The 17,562-nt window shown below is 38.3% G+C and overlaps 1 protein-coding gene across 6 annotated transcripts in view; it reads left to right on the forward strand.

Annotated features, from left to right (window-relative positions):
* Window positions 1–17,562, forward strand: part of LTBP1 (latent transforming growth factor beta binding protein 1) — a 222,444-nt gene that overhangs the window by 75,501 nt on the left and 129,381 nt on the right. For all 6 annotated transcript variants that reach the window (XM_063078353.1, XM_063078349.1, XM_063078350.1 and 3 more), the window contains exon 6: window positions 11,576–11,698. In XM_063078353.1, the coding sequence (XP_062934423.1) occupies window positions 11,576–11,698 (123 nt within the window). The remainder of the gene's footprint in view (window positions 1–11,575; window positions 11,699–17,562) is intronic.

Raw genomic sequence — 17,562 nt, forward strand, 5'->3', positions numbered from 1 at the left:
AGCTAGGCTTTATCCCATCTGTTAATGTTTTTAGTTTCGAGATGATGTTTTTCACTTCCAAGGTTTCTAATAAGTCATTTTTCATAGCTACTTGTTCTTATTTCCTATTTTCTTTTTTAAAAGTATTCATTCATTTAAATTTTTAAGCAGGCTAAAAATTTTTAAAGAATCTTTGTGAGACCATTTTATAAAGTTACCCTCATCTGGAGAATATTCTTGTTCAAATCATTGACTATGATTGCTTTCTTAGCACACAAGCATTAAAAATTTTAACTGAGTTTGTAGGCTTACTTTGAATCAGAACTTTATTTTCATTCTCTCCACCCCTTACTTTTTACTGTCTAGCAATTTTATGGAAACTTCCAGTTGGATTCTGGGGCCCCCCAGTCTAGAGCCGGATTGTAATGTTAGCTCCTGACCCATGGAACTTATCTTCTTATGGTATTATTTGCATAAGGATAACTTGATAATTTTCCCTTTTGTAATATCAGTAAAATTTCCTTTTGCTTATTATTGCCCACGCAGCTTCTTTATCTACCTATTTATAATTTTGCTAGTGTTTATGGAATGCTTAGTTAGTGGAGCCATTGTATTGGGAGCTTTGGGCACAAACTTGTGAGATAAGTAGTGTTTCTTTTCTTTTTATTTTATTTTTTAACTATTAATGAAACTGAGTTCTGAAGCACAAAGAAATTAAGTAATAGAAGATCATATAACTGGAGAGTGGTAGAATCTAATTCCAAAGACTAAGCTTTTGTCTATGCTACTTACATTTGTATAGCAGTTTATAGTTTATGAAATATTTTTAACATGCATTTTTATCTAATTCATTCCTCACAACCACCACCTCTGCTTTTTACAGGTGGGGAAACCATGTCTTAAAGCCTTGCTCAATAAATAGCAGCACTAGGAGTGATATTAGATGCTATCTGATAATTTTACTATCTATATTTAACGGTTCTGTTAGGGTTTTTCAATAATTAGCCTTAAAATCATAGAGTTCTCTTAACTTTATTATTATTTTTATAGCAAATTTGCTTGTTTTCAATGTATTTACTTTATAGTTAAAGTAATTTTTTTCTCATGTGATTAGCAAGCCATTGTACCTCCTCAGTTTTATCCTGAAGTCTTTAACAAGAAAAATATTTATGGTCCTAGAGGTTTTTGTCTATCTTTTAAAAGGTCAGATTCCTTTGGATTCAGGAGATCTCGCATTCTCATATCTCTTCTTCCCCCTTTCCCAATCAGTTAACAATTTCTTTAGTGAGACAATCATGTATTGTCTGTCATGTTTCTAAGGGGTGGTTGGGTTGTTTTGCTGAACTGGGCCAGGTGTGGATGACCTTGGCTAGCTCAGTCATGTATCTGTGTTCAGCTGATGGGTCCGGGGGCTGGATGGTCCAGGGTGGCCTCTGCTGGGGTGGTTTGGCTCTCTTCCACATGGTCTCTCATCCTCTAGGCAACTAGCTTGGGTTGTTCTCATGGTGGTGGCAAGGATCCAAGAGAAAGAGAGTGAAAGCACACAAAGCTTTTCAGGGCTAGGCTTGGCATTGACACCCTGTCACTTCTGCTCTATTCCAGGGGCTGGAAGAAGTCACAAGGCCACCCCAGACTTGGGGGTGGGAAAATAGACTTCACCATGAATAGACTCCACCTCTTCATGGTGAAGTCTACAAAGCCACAGAGCAAAGGGCACGGATACAAGAAGAGGTGGAGAACTGAGCCATTTTTGAATCAATCTACCATTCTCTGATAGTTTATACTGGCAAGTGTGTGTGGATTTCACTTGAGAAAAAAGAAATTGAAGATCCTCATTTGTTTTACTGTGAGGTCACTTTACAGCTGAACTTAAGAGCCATTTTGAAAAAGTATTGAGGAAAAAACATAATTCTGGTGATTGTATTAGAAGCCGAATAGTTCATTGCATTTTATATAAACTTTTATCAAAGTATAACTTGCAGAACAACGCACAAATTATAGGGGTATGATTAAAGAGGTGTATACTTGGCGACTTATCACAAAGTGAACAAAACTGTGTAGTTATCACCCAGGTCAAGAAATAGAACATACTTGCACTTTAGAATTCCCTGCTTTGTCCTTTTCCAATATTTACTTTCATCCACTTTCCCAGAAGTTATTGGTATCCTGACTTTTACAAGCACTGATCAATTTTATTTTTGATGAGCTTTGAAGTCATCCAGTATGTGTTCTCTTGTGTCTGGCTTCTTTCACTCAACAGTATGTGGCCAGTACAGTTTTAATATTCAGAATTCCAGCTAGTGAAGTGATAATATCTATTGACATTTTAATTTAAGATCTTTTCAGTGCTTTTTCTTTTCTTTTCTTTCTTTCTTTTTTTTTTTTTTTTTAAAAAAAAGATGACTGGTAAGGGGATCTTAACCCTTGACTTGGTGTTGTCAGCACCAAGCTCACCCAGTGAGCTAACCAGCCATCCCTATATGGGATCCGAACCCATGGCCTTGGTGTTATCAGCACCACACTTGACCTTGGTGTTATCAGTACCACACTCTCCCAAGTGAGCCACGGGCCGGCCCCTTTTCAGTGCTTTTTCCCTTCCTTCTTTGTGTTCTACGATTTCTCTGTTTATGCAGCATTACTCCCAGTTATAGCTTTGTCTCTCATGTTCTCTTCAGTTCCATTATCATAAGGGAATTGTTATTTTTATTTCCTTCTGGAAGGAAATAGGGAATACATATGAGGGCAATGTGGGTTTAAAGATGAAACTCAGAATCCATTGTTCTTACTATATATTTGGGAAATAATATTAGAAAATCATAGGTATGAACTAAGATCGGAGTCAGTCAGACTTGATAATTCAGTTCTTCAAAACACTTTTAAAAGTTTAGTATTCTTTTTGTTTAGCTTATCAGAGATTCATCATAATGTCCTTCTGTATTTAGTGATATAATTCTAGAAACTGTGAGGTTTTTATTTTTTTTATTTTTTATTTTTTTTAAATTTTATTTTGTCGATATACATTGTGGCTGATTATTGCTCCCCATCACCAAAACCTCCCTCCCTCCCCCCTCCCCCCCAACAATGTCCTTTCTGTTTGCTTGTCATATTAACTTCAAATAATTGTGGTTGTTATATCTTCTTCCCCCCCCCCGGTTTGTGTGTGTGTGTGTGTGAATTTATATATTAATTTTTAGCTCCCACCAATAAGTGAGAACATGTGGTATTTCTCTTTCTGTGCCTGACTTGTTTCACTTAATATAATTCTCTCAAGGTCCATCCATGTTGTTGCAAATGGCAGTATTTCATTCGTTTTTATAGCTGAGTAGTATTCCATTGTGTAGATGTACCACATTTTCCGTATCCACTCATCTGATGATGGGCAAACAGAATACAGCAACACATACGTAAAATTATTCATCACGATCAAGTGGGATTCATCCCAGGGATGCAAGGTTGGTTCAACATACGCAAATCAATAAATGTGATACACCATATTAATAAACTCAAACACAAGGACCATATGATCATATCTATAGATGCTGAAAAAGCATTTGATAAAGTTCAGCACTCATTCATGACAAGGACCCTCTATAAGTTAGGTATAGAGGGAAAGTATCTCAACATAATTAAAGCCATATATGCCAAACCTACAGCCAATATCATCCTGAATGGGGAAAAGCTGAAAGCTTTTCCTTTAAGAACAGGAACTAGACAAGGATGCCCACTCTCACCACTCCTATTCAACATAGTATTGGAAGTACTAGCCAGAGCAATCAGAGAAGAGAAGGAAATAAAGGGCATCCAGATTGGAAAAGATGAAGTCAAACTGTCCCTGTTTGCAGATGACATGATCCTATATTTTGAACAGCCTAAAACCTCTACAAAAAAACTGTTGGAATTGATAAATGATTTCAGCACAGTAGCAGGATACAAAATCAACACACAAAAATCAGTAGCATTTCTTTTCTCCAATAGTGAACATGCAGAAAGAGAAATCAAGAAAGCCTGCCCATTTACAATAGCCACCAAAAAAATAAAATACTTAGGAATTGAGTTAACCAAGGAGGTGAAAAATCTCTATAATGAGAACTACAAACCACTGCTGAGAGAAATTAGAGAGGATACAAGAAGATGGAAAGATAGCCCATGCTCTTGGATTGGAAGAATCAACATAGTGAAAATGTCCATACTACCCAAAGTGATATACAGATTCAATGCAATCCCCATCAAAATTCCAAAGACATTTTTCTCAGAAGTGGAAAAAACTATCCAGACATTTATATGGAACAATAAAAGACCACGCATAGCCAAAGCAATGCTGAGCAAAAAAAATAAAGCTGGAGGCATAACACTACCTGACTTTAAGCTATACTGCAAAGCTATAATAACCAAAACAGTATGGTACTGTCATAAAAACAGACACACTGACCAATGGAATAGAATAGAGAATCCAGAAATCAACCCACACACTTACTGCCAGCTGATCTTTGACAAAGGCACGAAGCCTATTCACTGGGGAAGGGACTGCCTCTTCAGCAAATGGTGCTGGGATAACTGGATATCCATATGCAGGAGAATGAAACTAGATCCATACCTCTCACCATATACTAAAATCAGCTCAAAATGGATTAAGGATTTAAATATACACCCTGAAACAATAAAACTTCTTAAAGAAAACATAGGAGAAACACTTCAGGAAATAGGACTGGGCACAGACTTCATGAATACGACCCCAAAAGCACGGGCAACCAAAGGAAAAATAAACAAATGGGATTATATCAAACTCAAAAGCTTCTGCACAGCAAAAGAAACAATTAACAGAGTTAAAAGACAACCAACAGAGTGGGAGAAAATATTTGCAAAATATATATCTGACAAAGGATTAATATTCAGAATATATAAGGAACTCAAACAACTTTACAAGAAGAAAACAAGCAACCCAATTAAAAAATGGGCAAAAGAGCTAAATAGGCATTTCTCTAAGGAAGATATCCAAATGGCCAACAGACATATGAAAAAATGCTCAACATCACTCAGCATCCGGGAAATGCAAATCAAAACCACACTGAGATACCATCTAACCCCAGTTAGGATGGCTAAAATCCAAAAGACTCTGAACGATAAATGCTGGCGAGGCTGCGGAGAAAAAGGAACTCTCATACATTGTTGGTGGGACTGCAAAATGGTGCAGCCTCTATGGAAAATGGTATGGAGGTTCCTCAAACAATTGCAGATAGATCTACCATACGACCCAGCTATCCCACTGTTGGGAATATACCCAGAGGAATGGAAATCATCAAGTCGAAGGTATACCTGTTTCCCAATGTTTATCGCAGCACTCTTTACAATAGCCAAGAGTTGGAACCAGCCTAAATGCCCATCACTGTGAGGTTTTTAATACAATGCCACACCATGTTTTACAATAGTCAGTGGCTCAGAAGCAGTTGATAGGTTTTTTACTGATTAGAAGGTGCTATTTTACCGTCCTAGGCATCCTCTTAGAACTACTGCTGCAGATTCTAGTTTAAATAGGCACAGTATTTTCAGTAAGAATTTAAGCAGCTTTTGATCTGGATCTAAGCATCACATTTCAGCATTTGCAAATCAATTTGGGACCCACTCCTGTACATTTTAGGATCGTTTTTCTGGTGTGGCTTCATCTTATGCTTGTATCACTGGGATAGGATTCAAAAAGGAAATGTCTGCTTATTTTATTCACTTTTCCTCAGGAAAGACAGTGGTGAAGTAAGTCATTAGCACATTGTATTTTCCAATAGCTCTTTGACCTTAATCTCTGGGGCTGTAAAATCAATGGGAAGATGCCTGTTGTATCATAAGTGATGAAGAAAGCCCATGATGGATTCATGTTACTGTGAATGTTTCACGGAGAAATTAATGTAGTGTCTGTAGACTGTAATCAGAAATTCAAGACCAACAGAGTAAGAGTGTGTTATGAGCAACATGTTTCATGTGTAGCACACATGGATCAAGAAATAAATACAAGCTGTTCTCTGGGCTCTGATAATTCTTTTATCATGTTACCCTGAAGACAGAAGAGTTGGAAGGAAGGGAGTTGCTTCCACAGGGGGTTTGAGCCTTTCAGTGAGCCTGGTGATTGAATCCATCCTCTGGTAGATGATCATTTTATAACGGTGGTACAGTTACAGGTTGGAAGGGGAGATTTGGTGGTGGTAAGGCCTAGATGGAAGCAAATAAAACCACGAAGAGACCCACACAGTAGTTTTCAGGGTTAGCCCCAGAGAGCAACATTTGACAAAATGTGCTCCACAGTCCACCAAGTCAGAGGGGTGTTGATAGATTTGTGTGAAAAAGGGTTCCACAGCCAAATGTATAGAAAACACCAAGTTAAACAAAGAAAAGCAAGAGTCCTTGCCAGAGGATTTCTCAGATCTTCAATGTTATAGAATATGTAGTGTTTCCCAAACATTTGACCACAGAACCTGTCTTTTAGCAAAAGTCTCACAAAGCCTGTGTTTTATATAAAATACCTTGGATAAAATTGTTCTAGAACATTGGTCTTCAAACTTTTTATTTTTTGCTCATCCCCTAAAATAATTCTGAAAAACTTACGTGTTGACACATTTTTAAGCTGACATCTACATCTTTTATAAAAAAATCATATGGACACAGGAGATTCATTTCTGGCATATTTATATTAGATATGTGCTATAAACATATTTTCTTCAAACCTTGGAACTGCAGAGTTGGCTCGTCCATTTATGAACAATATCTGCCTACTTGGCAAAGCCAGACTTCCTCATGAAACAAATCAGACTTATCCTTTTTCCTGTGACTCTCCCACAGTGGGGATATACTCATCTGTCAATTATTCTTTTGTTTGGTGCCTATGAGGATTTTACATTGCAGGGTAGCATACCTAGAAAGCTTAGAAAGATTCTGGATGGGGCAGGAGGTATGCCTTGACTTGGTGAAGAGGAAGAAGGTGTTAAGAAAAGGGGGCGCTAGGAAAGGAAGATTGGTAATTGTGTTCTTAGGCAGATCACTTCAAAAAGAAACATTTGAAGGCTGAAGATCTAGAAACTGATTCCCTTAAAAATATCCAAGCCTGTGTGTACCCTATGGAATATCTTCATGTGCCTTCATTGGTACGTGTACCTCGTATAAAGCTGCTGCTTTGGGAGTTTAAGAACTAGGTATGTCTTCTTATAGACTGAACTCTGTTTCTACCTAAAGTAAGTGATCCTTGTGAAATAGCCAAATTGTCTGCCCAGGAAAAGAATTTATCACAGGATTCTGGCTTTGCAGATCTCAGACCACACGGCCCTAAACTTAGCAACTTGAGGGATCCAGTCTCTGTTTTGCTTCTAGCTGAGCCTTCCATGGCAAAAGCACATTCTCAGAGATAGCAGGGAAGTGTCCAAATGTGGAAGATACGGACCCTGATTCCAATAAATGAAACCCTTCAAGTCTTCTCCTGTAGCCAGCTCCCACCTCCACCCCATCTTGGTCCTCAGACAGCCTTGCTTTCAAATGGTACCTTTTGCACTTACAAACTCATGTTTTTATCACCTCTGTGTGAGTTTCTCAGTGAGGACTTTACTAACGTTCTTGGCAGAGCAGTTTTTTGTTGAGGGGACTGCCAACACTTTCAGAAAATGTTTGGCATCCCTGGTATCTGCCCACTATGTGTTCCTCAGTCCTCATGACAACCCACAATGTCCCCTAGGCAAGCATATTACATCCCCCTTTGAGAATCAGCTACCGATCCTCCCCAAGTACTAGAGGGTAGCAATCTTATTGACCTATAACATTTCTATAGGTATTTATATTTTAGAAAAGGAAGATTTTTATATTCAAATGGCTAATAATCATATGAAAATGTATTCAGTATCATCACTCATCAGGGAAGTGCAAATTAAAACCACAATGAGATAACATTACACTCCACCAGAACAAATAAATTTAGTAAAAAAATGACAATAAGTCAACAAGGGTGTGGAGCAACTGGTACTGGGAATGGAAATTGGCAAAACCACTTTGGATAACTATTTGACAATTGGTTGAAGTAAACATGAGCCTTCTATAGTGACCCAGAAATTTTACTCTTAGATATATATCCAAGAGTAATTGTTATTGAGATCTACCAAAAGACATATATACAAGAATGCTCACAGAGCGTTGTTAATAATAGCCAATTGGAAATAGCCCAAATGTCCATCAGTAGTAGAAAGGATATATTAACTTTGGTATCTTCACACAATGAAATATAACACGGTAAAAAAGAAGAATGTGCTGCTACACACAGCAACATTGAATCTCACAAGCATTATCATGATTAAAAGCAGTCAGACAAAAGAATATATAATCTGATTCCCTTGTGTGAAGTTCAAGAACAGGCAAGACTGATTGATATAAGAGTCAGGATAGGAGTTAGCTGTGGGGGCAGAGATGAGGACTGAGAAGGGGCTTGAAGGAACCTTCCAAGGTGGTGGAAATGTTCTTGACCATGATGTGGGTGATGGTTACACAGCATGTGCATGCATATGTATACACACATATGTATATGTAGAAATTTATCTAGCTGTATACTTAAGATTGATGTACTTTGGTGTATATAAATTAAATAGAGGAAACTTGGAAATTTAATTAATTTGTGGCATTTCAGAAAATATAAAAATAAATAAATCAAGGCAGTTGAAGGAAGTTGTTGAGTGTGTCATGAAGGAAGGTTCGTGCTTCTAGGTTCCTGGAGCTCAAATTAGGAGAGGTGATGTTGCTAGTGCTGTGGCATGAGGTGATGAGAATCGTGGTAGTAGGATTCCCTGTCCTCTGGATTGTCTGTTCCTTTCTGTCTATATCCATAGATTTTGGGGGGTCCATTTTGTTTGTTTTTAAGTCTTAATTCTTGTCTTACTTTGCATACTGGCCAAGCAGTGAGCAGTGTTGAGGGGACACTGGAAGAGAGTACAGGGCAGTGGTTATAAATGAGGTAGTTATGAGTTAGGGGAGAAAACTCCACCTTAACCTGGTGGCCAGCAGCAAGGCTGAGATGATGCTGTCGTAGAAACCGCCTAACACAGGAAAATTCTAGGTCCTAAGAGGTGATCTGGGTTTGTGGAGTGGTGCCACTAATGAACAGGGGTACAGGCCATGCAGAAGAAAAGGAAGGCTGATAATTGCACCCTAATGGGGATGTGGGGGAAAAGAGAAGAGTGGAGATTTGCCCAGCTTTTTGACCACAACTGGCTGGTTACCCAAACCTGAGGTTTCACTTGGGACATGGGATTGGGGCTTCACTCGCACCATGTGAGCTACAGCTGGACTTGGCATTCTTCCTGGTCCTTCGCGGTGGTTTACTTAAGAAGCATGAGTTATGGAGTAATATTTTCAGTTACATGCTCTGCATAAAGGTGCATTATAGCACAACACACACTCTGAGAAAGAATAAGAGGGGGCCAAGCCCGTGGCGCACTTGGTAGAGTGCTGCGCTGGCAGCGCGGCGACGCTCCCGCCGCAGGTTCGGATCCTATATAGGACTGACCGGTGCACTCACTGGCTGAGTGCCGGTCACGAAAAAAACAACAAAAAAAAAAAAAAAAAAAAAGAATAAGAGGGTCAGGTGTTGGACCATATGCTGTGACCGGTGTAATCTGGCTGGACCAGTTTCCAGGTGTGTCCAAGTTGGAATATTGTAGAGTTTATACAACAAATATGTGTTTGGCTGGCTGGTTTAGCTCAGTTGGTTAGAGCACAACATTCTAACACCAGAGTCACGGGTTTGGATCCCCATACCAGCCAGCTACCAAAAACAAACAAACAAAAAACCCAGATATGTGTTAACTTATAATTTCAATGTCATTGAAGATGTCATATTTTATCACTGAAATTTACTTCAAAACTGCATATTTTGGATAAAGTATGTACATATAGATAGCTACGCCTACTTAGAACTTGACCTATTCACATTTAAGTAATGTTAATATTTGCTTAAATAATGATTTGAGGGTTTTCTTTGCTTTTTTATGTGAAGATTCTGCTAGTAATGTTTTGCTACCATTGTATTCAATTTTAACTTAATAAATTAATATTTTACAAAGAAAACTTTGTAAACTTACAAACTTAACAGTTTGTAGAAGAATTAATAATCGAAGAAAGTTTTATTTGAAATGGAAGTGCTTATAGCCACAGGCCACACTGAATGAAATATAAATTACTATTAATTAATCATTTTTAACTTATCACAATTTTTTGATTTTTAATTAATTACCTTTGCAAGTGACTGTATACTCTTTCTTTTTAAAGTCACTACATTTTTCTCTCTCCTCTTCCAAATCATTTTGATTTCCCCATGGTTGGCCATATACAGATGATCTTAAGTCTCTATTTCCAGACATGGTTTCCTCTTTCACTTTATTCCTGAACCTTCTGCTGCTGCTGGATATTTCTACTTGGGTATCCCAACGTGACCTTGAACTGTAAAGCTGAGCTCTTCGTCTCTTATCTCTCTTTCCTTCTCAGAACTCTTTCCACAAAGCCAATGGTGTTTTTCCTCTTTTCACAGATTAGAAGCCTCCCAGACATCTCTGACTCCTTTCTCTGACTTTGTTGTGTTGTATTGCTCATCGAGCACCAGGCATTGTTAATCGTTCCTTTAAAAAAAAAAAAAAAAAAAAAGAAGAAGAAGACTTCATTCCTTATCTTCTTGATTATTCTCACTGTCACCAGCCTCCTACTTGCACGATCCCTTCCGTGGTCAGACTTTCATTCAGTCTCTTCTCACCAAGCCATGTGCTGACCAGGTGACTTTTCCTAGAGCCTGCCTTTGACTACATCTTTCTCCTGTTCAGAAACCTTTACTATAGCTTCCTGTTCTCAGTAAAATTGAACTCAATTCTAGGCTGGCTTTTACCAGCTCTGTTTCCTACTATTTACCTTCCTGAAACTTCTCTTCCAGCCAATGGGTTGACTCACTGTGTCCTGAGCCCCCTTCCCCTGGCCTGTCTCTGCACTCCCACTTCACTGTCCACCCGCATAAATCATTCCTTCCTGTCCTCGTCCAGCCATCCCCCCCTCCCCAGACTTCAGCAGCCTCAGTGTGGCAGTCTCTCTTTCCTCTTACTTCCTTTAGTGGCTCTTACTGTCTATATAGGCAGTTTTGTAATTTAACGTCTTCAAGTTTATGACAGTTCTTCTAATTGTGATAACTTGAACTGCTTTTCACTTCGTTAATTTTTCATGTATCTACAGCTAGACTGTCAGTGCCTCCAGGGCAAGAGTCTGCCGAACCTGTGTGCTGTGTAATGCCTATATACACTAACACTAAAATGTAAGCTCTGTGAAGGCCAGAATTTTTGGTCACTTTTGTTCACTAGTAAATTCTTAGTGCCTAGAATAGAACCTGGCATGCAGTAGGTGCATAATAATTATTTGTTATATAAATTGTAGTTGTTCAGTAAATGTTAACTTGATTTTAGGTCATTCACGCCTGCTGCATCCCCTATTTTCAGTAACTAAGACATTATTATAGTGAAAAAGACAGTGAATGCAATTTACAGCCAGAATCTGCTCAAGAAGGTTTGACTGCTCCTTCTAAAGTAATTTCGTTTTCCTGCAGATATTAATGAATGCCAGCTGCAAGGTGTGTGCCCTAATGGTGAGTGCTTGAATACCATGGGCAGCTATAGATGTACCTGCAAAATGGGATTTGGGCCGGATCCTACCTTTTCAAGTTGTGTTCGTAAGTAATGATCACTTTTTATTCCTATTTTGGATCAGTTATCTTTGGGGTTCATCCAAAAGTAGGGAGATACTCGGTGGTCAACTGAATATTGTAAATATGCATGAAAACCTCATTAATTAAAATGACAAGAGGAATGAGGTCAGCCTGATACAGTGAAATAAATCTGTGTTATGGAACCTTCTCCAAAATGCATTTGTACTGTGTTCAGACAAGTATAACAGCTAAGACTCAAAATAGAGAATAAGCACGCTGAGGAAATATACATTGATGAAAAGAAAAGAATTAATTAAAAGCAGCGTATCAACCTTTTGTGGTACCTGAGAGATGAAAACAGGTTTTTCCTTCATAGATATTTTAAGCATTCTTTAGGTTGAATTAAATGTTGTCCCAGCTTCTGTCTTTAATTATTTCAAATTCTGAGTCACTCGAGTCTGATTTAATGAGGTTTCATTGTCCTTTCTCAGTTGGAAGAGTCTGGAAAATAGTTACCAAGGCCCTGGTTTTCTGATTTTCTAGTTCAGTTCTAATTTCAAATGTTCTAGCCTATCGTTCTTTAAAATCACCAAAGTGATCCCAAGGTTATATATGGTTTTGCCTTTAAAATGTCTCTAAGATTTTCTCTTGTACATGGTAAAGGTAAAAATTCTCTATCAAACCACATGTTCTAATATTGGTTTTGAAAATATGTTTTCACCAAAGAGATTCCCTCTCCACCTAAACTAATCCAATGTAATCATTATGGATTATATGCCAATTACAGATGAATGCATTTTAGGTAAAAAGTTCTTTAACGCAGAATTGTTTTTAGGTTACCTTATTTTTAAAGTAATCATGCCCATTATTACAAAAGTGGGTATAGCTAAAGTTTAAAAAATTTTAAACTAATGCATGGCAGAAAACTGTTAGGATAATTTTAAGAGCAATTCTGTTTAGTTTCTGTCCTGCTATGTTTTTGTTTTTATTTTTTAATGTGGCTTTGGTATATGCTAAGTGGCATTCATCTCGTCCCTAGTTTTAAACTTGCCATTTGGTTAAGACATGTTCATGACTGTTCTGTTACTCATTTTTAGCTAAACTTGTCTCTCTAACTCTGTGCCCTAAGCTGAGATGCATAGAGATGATGAAATAAACGTAGTAAAATAAAAACGACAGTCTCATTTTATCCTTTTAGATGAGTTTGTTGAGTCTTTTGAAACATTGTTACTAACTACTACTATTTTCCTTTAAAAACTGTCAAATGCAGATTAGGAAATTTTGCACGTAAGTTCTTTTTTCGATGTTCTTTTACAGACAGTTCTGAATATGGTGTAGACAAATACCTAATTATAGGGCTTTTTTTTTGGGAGGGTAGTAAAATTAGATGGTGAAAATACATTTGCACACAAGGTACATTTGAAAACTGATGTAAGAATTTGGAAATTTCAAGCCAAAAATCACATTGTTGACAATATCCACATAATGTAGGGATAATTTTTGGCTGATTTGAATTACATGAATAAATACTTTAAATAGTTTTATAATTTAAGTGTAAATGATTATAAAGAGTTTGGATATAGAATTTGTTGTGTATGTTTTTGTTTTTTTTCTTCTCTTAAATAATTTGACTTGTAGCCTGGTTAACATTCTTAGATTGAAGATTGCATGCAGATTAGGTGAACTTGGAGAACTGGTCACAAAGTGTTTTATGAAACTTTGACTAGATCCGATGTCTAGAGTTAAGGGCAGACATCCAGGTTTTAATAAGATTGTAGAAATCTGCCAATGAGATTTTTGAAACACTTACACGTTTCCTGGGCATTTATTTTCCCTGTCATTGCCCAAATAATTCTGACCTTATTAAACAACCATCCATTCTTATTTTAAAAATAAATAGTTCAATTTTATGGTTCAGCTACAACAGCTGAAATGATAAGTATTAAGAGACGTTTGTTGCTAGTTAAACGTTCCAGTTTAGAGTTTGAAGTTAAAACCTGGGCTCTTTACCAGCGTTGAGTGGGAAGATTTATTTCTCTTTCCTCTAAATTTACCCCGTGTAACAACACAGAGATATGTAGAGTTCGTTCAGGATTTACGATTCTATCCAGTCTGATTTGTTGGTGAACTCTGTGACGAAGTCGACGGGGGAAGTCTGAAGACAGTTGGGAAGAATCAGGGAAGAAGGTGGTGTTCACAGAGTCAAGGAAAACACATTGGAAAGACGGTGGTGTCTTTGGTAGTCACAGGGAGCGGTCGCAGGAGGCTGGGGAACACACGCACCCAAAGGCGCTGACCAGCATTGTTGTGTAACATGTGGAATATATATTCTTGAGAGGCATAAAACCAGCCAGAAGCAGAGCATGCAGACAGATGGAGGAGACTGACATTTGTTCAGGCAGCGTGAATTTAGGGCATATTCAGGCCATAAAATGTGTGGCTGACTCTGTGAACTCTGAGAAATGCACTTGGCAATGGCAGAGGAGCAACAGGAAGCTCTCTCTCTGTTCCTGAATGCACTGAGGTGAACACCCTCAGAATTCCTTGACTCCAGCCAAAGGTTGCAGCCATCTCGCTTTCTCTCCTTGCTCCATTCTCTGTCCTGACGTTGCCAAGCTAAAAAGAAGAAAGGAGGAAGACGCTGGCATTCTCTCCCTCTGACCTCTGGGTCTGTAGCTTGGGTGCGCAGCAGTGCTCCCCAGACCTGCTCCTACCCATCTTTGGGAGAAAGGTGAAAATTTTAGGACTTGTCCAAGCAAATTCAAGAATAGTATAATAACCTTTGCAGTCGGGGTAGGAAGACTCTGGTTTTATGAGCTGCAGTTAATTTTCTTCAGGAATTTAAAAGCTCCAGGATGAATGCTGCTGCGAGTATATCCACAGGCTCAGTAAAGGCCCGGATAGAATTCTGAGACTGGGCTTTTGCTGTTTCATAGTATTCTTCACCTATGAACTTGGAGTTAATTGACAGAAATAGAGGGTTAGAGAAAAGTTATCCTCAGGAACTTCTGCCGTAGCCCTGGAAGTCATGAGATGAAGGGCAAATCCCTTCTAAAAGCCAGTTATATTATGTACATCATTTCTTTTTAATTTCTCCAGCATCCTTATGAGGTATGTATTATTATTCTTATTTTACACTGTGGGAAACTGAAGCTAGGAGACTTTAAGTAACTTCTCAGGATCACACAGCTAATAACTGACAGTTGAGATTTAAAACTACAATTTGTGCCTCCAAATTTAGGCTTCACAATCAGGGGTTGGCAAACTATAGCCCATGGGCCAAATCTGCTCGCTGTCTTATTTTATTTATTTATTTATTTATTTATTTATTTATTTATTTATTTATTTATTTACTTATTTACTTACTTACTTACTTACATTTACTTATACATATTCGTGGGCTACAGTGTGTTGTCCCAATACATACTTAATTGCACAATGATTCACTTAAGGTAGGTATCATCATTTTATACTTGTTAGTTCACCCCTTCTTCTCCCCACCAAATTCAGATTCCCAGGCTTATCCTGCTGAGTTTTTTTTTTTTTTTTTTTTTTTTTTTTTTTTGCATCTGGCCAGTACAGGGTTTAAACCCTGGACCTTGGTGTTATCAACACCATCAACACCATGCTCTAACCAACTGAGCTAACTAGCCAGCCTTTACTGTCTTTTCTTGTAAATAAAGTTTTATTGGATTATGGCCCTGTCCATTCTTTTATGTATTGTCTAAGGCTGCTTTTGTGCTGCAGAAGCAGAGTTGGGAAGTTGCAACAGAGACTGTATGCCCACAAAGCCTAAGATATTTATCTGGCCCTTTACAGAAAAAGTTTGTTTATCCTCAAGCTAATTAACACTGTCCAATAGAACATTCCATGGTGATGGAAATGTTTTCTGTCTGCGCTGTCTGATCCAGCAGCTGCCAGTCCCATGTGGCCAGTGTGACTGAGGAATTGAATTTTGAATTTAATTTAATTTAAATTTAACCCAAGTAGCAACATGTGGCTTAGTGCCTAATGTGTTGGATGACATAGTTCTAGATCATATTTTACAAAGCAGATGGGTAAATTACTGCTAAATCTCCTGCTTTCCCCCCAAAATGGGCTTTCGTTCCTGACTTGGTGATTTTTGCCTATGGCAACATTGTTCTCCCGGACACTCAGGCTGGGAGCCTGTGTCAGCTTGGACTCCTTCATCTCCTTTGGTCTCCAAGAGAGTCATTAAATCTTCATAATTTATCTTGTGACCGTTCCTTTACTCTCCACCTCCTCTATGGCCATCTCAGCTTAGACTCCTAGCTTTCCTTGCTTGAAAATCTCATGGCATCATGGCCTGGAGTTTAGATGGATCTTTGCAAACTGTTTGCTCTGACATTATAGCAATAACAAAAACCATGACACAATAATTGTCTTTATTGCACACTTAATAAGTGCCAGGCACTGTGGTAAGCACTTTATGTGGATTTTTACGTATAATACTTAACAAATCTCCGTGAGATTTGTGCTCTTATTCTTCTATTTTAGAAATGAAAAGAATTGAGGCACAGAGAGGTTAAGGATTTTTCCCAAAGCTACACAGCCTATAAGTGGTAGAGCCCAGGTTTGAAAGTGGATCTTACTCCACAAGCCAAGCCTTTAATTAGGAGAAGGAAGATGGTCTGAATTGACAGGAGTAAGCCAATTATTGAAGGAGAGCTGCTGTTTGGTCTCACCTGCCCCACTACAGAAGCAAACAATACGATCTGACAAAGCACCGTGTCCGTGTACCTGCACGTAAGAACCTGCAGGCACCCTTGGTTACTGCTCCTCCGTCTTGCTCCCCCCCAGACCCATGACCACCTATTCTTTAGATGTTTTTTTGGCAATTGATTTTTTTTAGTATAGCATAAAACCTTATGACTCAATAGAATGTATAATTATGTGTACCATATTTTAAATAATAAATGTAATACATGAATGAGTTATCCTTTACAATTAGCCTTCAAATCTGAGGTTAAAGCCACTCAGACAGTAGAAACACCAATCTTGCATCATTCTGGGTAGCGTTTTGTTCCTGGGTTTATGCATCATGTTGACTAGAATGTGAAAATGCCATAGGTGTTCAATAAAATAAATGGATTGCCATGTAGGTCATACTCTGCTCTGAACAGTCCTTGTTCCTGGGACCTGCAAATAACACTACAGTGATTAATGTTGCATTTAAGCCCCACCATGTGTAAAATAGGCTTGTGTGAGATGACCTGACATTGTTTCTATGGAAATATGTGTTGTAAGTTCCAGTCAGTCAGTTTGGAGAGGAAATTTTGGAGCAAAATCTTTTATGTGCTATACTAGAGCTATGTATACGTACTAAAGATTATACAACCTTCGGACACATAAACTCACACAAACTCACGCACCCTATTTGAGTGATGTTCAGTTATTCCAGGGACTTACCATCCTTTTGGGGATAATAACCGTGCTCTTAAATTTTCTTTTACTTTTGGTCCATGGCCTTTGATCTTTCATTGCTTACTTGCACAGACCCCAGAAAGTGAGTGGGAGAAGGGAGTAGAAAAGACAGACTTCTCTGTCTTACCACTTTTTTTTTGGAGCACTTGGCTGAGCTGGGCTTCCTACACGTAATGTATAAGTGTTGAGGCTTCAGGAAGGTCTCTTTTTCTCACCTCTGCTCCCTTCCCCCTTTCCCCAATTCATCTGTAATATCTGTCTTTGACTTTCTTCACTTTGTTGACGTTCTACCACCAAGCAGTGATCAAGTTAGGTACAAATGCACAAAACCTAATTTCGTTATCAGTGAGGGTGGCTGACATGTATTTTGTGTCTACTCTGTAGCAAGGGTTGGCATGTGATATTTCTAATACGTGCGCTGAGCCTGTCATTTATATGTGAGG

Source organism: Cynocephalus volans, chromosome 14 (assembly GCF_027409185.1).
Source record: "Cynocephalus volans isolate mCynVol1 chromosome 14, mCynVol1.pri, whole genome shotgun sequence".
NCBI classification, from domain to species: domain Eukaryota; kingdom Metazoa; phylum Chordata; class Mammalia; order Dermoptera; family Cynocephalidae; genus Cynocephalus; species Cynocephalus volans.